The following is a 6,434-nucleotide window of genomic DNA, read 5'->3' on the forward strand; positions in this document are numbered from 1 at the left end:
ATTCCCTAGCTCTTTTAAGGACTTAAATAATGCTCCTAAGTGTAGGACTATCGCGAAGTAATAACTCAGTAAATCTGAGGTCGAATCCACAAGGATAAAGGAATTGATTAGCAAACCACAAGAGAATAAAAATAATAAATTTTAATTGAAGAGATTTTTGGTGGTTTAGTAAAGTTAATTTAGATTGGAAGAAAATGACAATTTATTAAGGCGCTAAGGTTTAGGGATCCACACACAACAAATCTGTTGGTAGTCTTAACAATATTTATTTTATAACTCAACTAAAATTCATACGAAAGATGATCTTAGTCAGATGATTTAACAATAAAAACGCAATAATTAATTGTCTAAGGTAGTTTCATGAAATTGATTGATTTTAGGCAAAACAAAACTAGTGAATTAGTTTGCAGGGAATACTAAGCATTTAACATGCTCGGAGTTTATGATAAATCAAAGAATTATACAGAATTAAATACTTTTCTAGATGAATAAATCAATCAAAAGCTCAATAACATAAGCATTAAAACCATAAAATAATTGTTAAGAACATACCAATAAATGGTTGAGTTTCATCCCTTGCCTTAGCAAGGCTTCTAGCATGCCATAACACAAATAAAACTCTAAAAACCGTAAAGAAACTTTAAGAAAACCTAAATTACGTTATACGGCAGCTCTCCCTGAATTTTGTCCTAAGGAGCCTTTAAATAGGTCAAGGAATTCTATTACAAGTTGAATTCCCTTTTAGAGAAATTCTCAAGTTTTCAGGCTTAACGTAACTGAAGTTTTGGGCCATTCAACTTCAGAATTTGGACTTTTGTTATACTACAAAGTTGTACCCGATTAAGTTAAATTTTTAGCCCAACTTGAATCATCTCAATTGGACATTTGAGCTGAAAGTTTTGCTCCAAATACTAACTAGTGCACAGGCTGGAATTCTAATCCGAATTGAAGTTGGATTTTTTGCAAATTTCCTTTGATTCCTTGCTCCAATTGGACTCGAATTTAATTGGGTTGGCCTTCTTTGTCTTCATCATGGCCCTTGTAAAATTAAAGTCCATTAGCTTTCTTCTTTGAGCAAATCCACATATTTAATTTCACTATCCTACAAAAGACAAATTCATGCATTAAAATTCAATTAAGCATAAAATTGATTATTCAGGATTATATCAAAACCAACTATAAAATGCATAAATTAACTCAAAATAAGTATAATAATTCTTTCTAATAATGATATAAATATGCAAAATTAAGTTATTATCATTTCTCATCTCTCATTTTCTCGTTGATTCAATTGTATGGGTTCAAATCAAATAAACCTAAAAATACTCATTATTGTGTTACTGCCTCAACTGATCTGGGCTACAATTGGTTAACGAATGGTTGGATTTTTTTTTTTTGCTTTGATACTATCATTATCGATTGTAACCTAGACCTTGTCACCTGACATTCTGCCCCACCTAACCAACAACCTAAGAGACCTGGATTTGACTAATGATTCATTTGGTAGCAGATCTGTAACCCATTCACCTGATTAAATCAAGTTAAGTGGTGGTTCATCCCCAATGCTAGGGGTGCCCAAATGAGTGGATTTGGGTGGGCAATTGGTTTGGGTAAAACTCATTTACCCATTTACTACCCATATAACTAATTACTTTCAACCCAAACCCAACCCAACCCAATTATTATGGGTACCCCAACCCACCCAATTACCCAATAATCAAATTTACCAAAATGCCCCAAAAACTTGAAAATGATTAAAGTACTCCTAAAATGCTTTAAAATTTCAAAAATACCCTCCAAAGCTAAAGAAAGACCAAATATGATATAAAACAAAACCACTTAAAATTACCGAAATACCCTCTAAACTTTCAAAATGACCGAAATACCCCTAAAACCTAAAAATTGACAGAAATACCCCTTAAACCAAAAAAAATGACCGAAATACTCCCAAAACTTAAAACGATGACCAAAATAATGTCTTTAGACGATGACTTGAAATCTTAAGTCTTTCCAGCATACAACAATCATATATGTTCAAGTACTCAATTAGTGGAAGTTGAGAAAAATGATTATGGCACCACTCATCTGTTATGTTTGGTGCACTTAATTTTAACATCCTCAGATTATTACAAGAGAGCAGACTGATCTCACAATGTTTAGTTTGACGTATATGTACAGCATAAAGATTTGATGCTCCCAAATCGACTCTCTCAAGATCATCATTGAGTTCCACCTCAATCAACTTGGCTTTAATAAGAGCAGAAAACTTTATACTTTTCAACCCATTACACCCTAAAAATCTCATCTCTTCTATCATAGGACACCCAGCAACTAGTTTTTGAATTCTTTTATCATCTGTAATAACATAAAATAAAGACAGTTTTTTCAAAGAGGATAAGTTTATATCACCTCGGTATGTATCCAACTTACACCGACATAGAGTTTACACAGTTATGGATTTTGCAACCAAAACACTTTGAGGTAATTGATACCTTCCAAAACAATATCCTGCAACAAAGTTAAGGGACAGCTTTTTGACATCACTCTTAACCACATAGTTAATCCAACGATCAACAAGAGAAAACAATTTCCGTTTATTGAAGCAGTGAGTGTAAATTCCTTTATACTTATCCAATGCTTACAATGCCTTCCTAAAGGCTTTTCCACCAAAATATAGAAGTCTTGTAACTTTCTCTGCATATCTAGATTTTTCTTGCTCTTGTACTCTCTATAACCGTACAAGGTTGTGTCAAATCCCAGGATTGGAATTGCAGTCCATACATGATTCCATCTCTTAGAAAGTACAGAGGATTGAACAACTTCATTGATGGAAAGGTAAGATAGAATGTATTGTTGAAGATGGTCTAGCAATTCAAATATCCTGTCCACAGTTGTGTAGTTCTTGTGATCCATAACGTGGAAAGCTTGCTTGCTTGTTAATATCAACAAAGAATACAAGGTTTTCTTTTGTGATTAACAAATGAAATAATTTGCATAATAAACGCAATGTGCGTTTCCTATAATTAGTCGGTAAAAAAGAAGTCATGTGCCACATAGGAGTAGGAGACATGCATCAAATAATATTGGGATTAGAAAATCTAGTACCACATCTTATCTCACAATTTCTTTACTATAATGAGTCCTGATCAAAGAAGAATAGGACTCGTTTTGGAAATAAAATAGGTTTTGTTATCGGGTAGGTGGTTTTTTGTTAAATTTTAGGCGAAAAACCCATTTTAGTCCTTACATTTTCACGCGATTCTCACTTTGGTCCCTAACTTTTTTTTCCACCAATTTTAGTCCCTATCCTGGAAAACACGTCTCGTTTTAGTCCCTGACGTTACATCAGAGACGGAAATTGCACCACTGGCAAACGGAAAAAATTAAAAATATTAAAATAATGCCATTATGTCCACGTGGCTTTCCACGTCAGCCTCTAAATTAAAAAAAAAATTAATTTATTAATTTTAACTAAATAAAAAAATTAAAAACAAAAATAAAAACCAAACCCAAGAACAACAAATTCAAAACCCAACAAATTTATAACCCAGAAAGAACAAGACCAACAAAACACAAACCCAGCAAATTTAAAACCCAAAAAATTAAATTCAAACCCTAAGAAAATTTAAAAACCTAGAAGGAGAACAAGAACAAACCCAGAAAATTATTTTTTAATCTCACTCTCTCTCTTCCTCTCACTTTCAGAGTTTCTCTCTTTCTCCCACGCTCTCTCCTCTCTTCCTCTCACCTTGAAAGCTTCTCCTCTCTTTCAATATTGGCTTTTGGGCCTCAGATCGGCGTGGCACAGATCAGCATGAAGGCTTTGGATGGGTGTGATTCAGATCATCGTGGTCCGGTGTCTGCTCATGGGTAGTCGTGGCTCGCCGTGGGTGAGGTGGTCGTGGCTCGTCGTGGGTTGCCGTGGGTGGGGTGGTCGTGGCTCGCCATGGTCTTGGCTCGCTGTCCATTGGTTGGATTTGATGGGTTGGCTGGGTTGGATTCGATGGTGGCTGGGTTGGCTTCGGTGGTTGTTGGGTTGGTTTAGCTGTTGGGTTTGTGGCTCGGCAGAATTGAAGGGTATGGATCTTGGGTCTTGCGTGGGTCTCTCAAAACTGAAGGGTATGGATCTTAGTGGTTGTTTGTGGCTTGGTAGTGGGTTTGGGTATGAATCTCAGTGGTTTGGTATGGAGGTTTGGTAGTGACAGTGGTATGAATTTTTTGGGTTTGTTCTTGTTCTTGTTCTCCTTCTGGGTTTTGAATTTTCTGGGTTTTTGAATTTTCTTACTTTTCTGGGTATGGTGGATTCCGGAGTGTTTGGTGGTGTGAGGGTTTGAAATATGAGTTTGAATTTAATTTTTTGGGTTTTAAATTTGTTGGGTTTGTGTCTTGTTGATCTTGTTCTTGCTGGGTTTTAAATTTGTTGTTCTTGGGTTTGGTTTTTATTTCTGTTTTTAATTTTTTTTTATTTAGTTAAAATTAATAAATTAATTTTTTTTTTAATTTAGAGGCTGACGTGGAAAGCCAGGTGGACACAATGGCATTATTTTAATATTTTTAATTTTTTCCGTTTATCAGCGGTGCAATTTTCGTCTTTGATGTAACGTCAAGGACTAAAACGAGACGCATTTTCCAGGATAGGGACTAAAATCGGTGGAAAAAAATGTTAAGGACCAAAGTGGGAATCACGTGAAAATATAGGGACTAAAATGGGTTTTTCGCCTAAATTTTATCAATGGGTAGTGGAAATCAATGTCAAAACTTATTATATGCTATAGGCCAGTTATTTTATATCTTTAGTTAGAAATCTACTTATTAAGCAGTAGGCCAGTTATTTTAATCTTAGTTAGAAATCTACTTAAAAGCTAAACACAGGCGTGTTGGTTTTATTATATCCTAAACTAGTCGCTAACCCGTGCTATGCACAAGAACCTGCCTATTTGTGAGATAAACTAAAATAATTTTATAAAATCTTAAATTTATTAAGAAACTACACTATTACATGACTTGTTCTTGTATGACTACAGTTTGCATTACAATTTAATGAAGAAGCCATGGCTTACAAAAAATTTGTCAGATAATTTCAGATACTGCAAAAAATAATTCAAAACTTCAGCTATTAAAACTTCTGAAAGACCAAAAAATATTAAAGAATCAAATGATTCACTACTTAGAAATTATTGAAACAAAAAAAATATGACTAAAAAATAGAAAAATATAAGAGAAAGATTGGGTTACATTCAAAAGAATAATCTATAGCTATAAGTTTGCACCCTATCATAAAATATCACATTAGTGAAGTAGAGAGATAATAATAATAATAATAATAATAATAATAATATCAACGTTTGAGTTTGAGTTTGAATTTGAGTTTAAGTTAGACTTATTAGAGAGATAGAGTTTTACTCCTTGATAAGTTTGGATTAAACAAAAATAATTTTGTCTAAAAAAAATGATGAGTTTGAGTTTAAGTTGGACTTAGTAAAGAGATAAATTTTCACTCCTTATTAAGTTTGGACTAAATTAAAATAATTTTATTAAAATAAAATGATAATTTTATTTAAATATTATGCTGACGTGAAAAATTGTGAGAGCTTCATAGGTTTCGGTTTATATATATATATATATATATATAGGTTACCAATCTACAATATATGTAGTTGAGAAAATACAATTGCAGTTTCAGGGATTTAATGTTAGTAGAATTTTTCTTTATACATTTCACAAATGGAAGGGGCCGGGAAGTATTTTTTAAGAAGTTTTAATTGGTTTCTACTTCTTCTTTTTTTATGTGACGTGGGGTATTTTTTTTTTTTTTTTGGATGGGAACGTAGGGTAGCTTCTTTTTTCTTTTTTCTTATAGAAGGTAGCATTAGTTTTGGCTATATAAAAATGATGAGTAACTAAAGATAAATGGAAAGTGCAACAAATCTTGTTTGTGTATGTGGAATGGGAGGTTTTTTTTGTTTTTTAGAACGAATTTTATATCTGTCTAGGACTCTGGTGAGAAGTTAGAAGAAAAATTATCGTGTAGCTTCTTTTTTTCTTTTTTTTTTTTTGCTGAATTACATGGGATTGGAGGTTTTTGTTTTTTAGAAACAAGTGAGAAGTTTGTATTTGTCTAAACTCTAGTGGAAAGTTACAAACTTATAGCGAGATTTATCCTATACTTTTTTTGTTAAATTACGATTTTAACCTTATTTTTTATTTTTTCTAAATATTGATTATCTAATTAGATTAGGGGTATTTTTGACAATTTTTGAAGTGATAACTAACTTTCTAAATCCTTTTAATAGATAGAGAATGAGAATACGGAAATGGAAGGAATTTTGGAGCCAAACTTTATACCCACAATTATAGCTTTTTAAGTTTTTAAAAGTGTGTGTGAGTATTTTTGAATAATTACAAAGTCAACATCAAAGTGAGGAATTCTTTTA

The 6,434-nt window shown here is 32.6% G+C and overlaps 1 protein-coding gene across 1 annotated transcript; it reads right to left on the reverse strand.

The window, feature by feature from the left end:
* Nucleotides 1-1,057: 1,057 nt before the first annotated feature.
* LOC142628643 (F-box/LRR-repeat protein 25-like) lies at nucleotides 1,058-2,913 on the reverse strand. The gene is made up of 3 exons (XM_075802695.1): nucleotides 2,493-2,913; nucleotides 2,177-2,355; nucleotides 1,058-1,102 (listed from the first exon to the last, which is right to left on the reverse strand). Exons 1-3 carry the CDS (start codon nucleotides 2,911-2,913, stop codon nucleotides 1,058-1,060), a joined length of 645 nt encoding a protein of 214 aa, XP_075658810.1.
* Nucleotides 2,914-6,434: the final 3,521 nt, after the last annotated feature.

This window comes from Castanea sativa, chromosome 3 (genome assembly GCF_040712315.1).
Source record: "Castanea sativa cultivar Marrone di Chiusa Pesio chromosome 3, ASM4071231v1".
Classification (NCBI taxonomy): Eukaryota; Viridiplantae; Streptophyta; class Magnoliopsida; order Fagales; family Fagaceae; genus Castanea; species Castanea sativa.

What these genes read in the sequence shown, in the direction of transcription:
- LOC142628643 (XM_075802695.1), bottom strand. Translation starts at nt 2,913, where the DNA reads ATGGATCACAAGAACTACACAACTGTGGACAGGATATTTGAATTGCTA. An exon ending in GCAGGATATTGTTTTGGAAG is followed by an intron (nt 2,356 to 2,492) that starts GTATCAATTACC and finishes ATGTTATTACAG; the next exon opens with ATGATAAAAGAATTCAAAAA. An exon ending in GAGCATCAAATCTTTATGCT is followed by an intron (nt 1,103 to 2,176) that starts GTACATATACGT and finishes TGTCTTTTGTAG; the next exon opens with GATAGTGAAATTAAATATGT.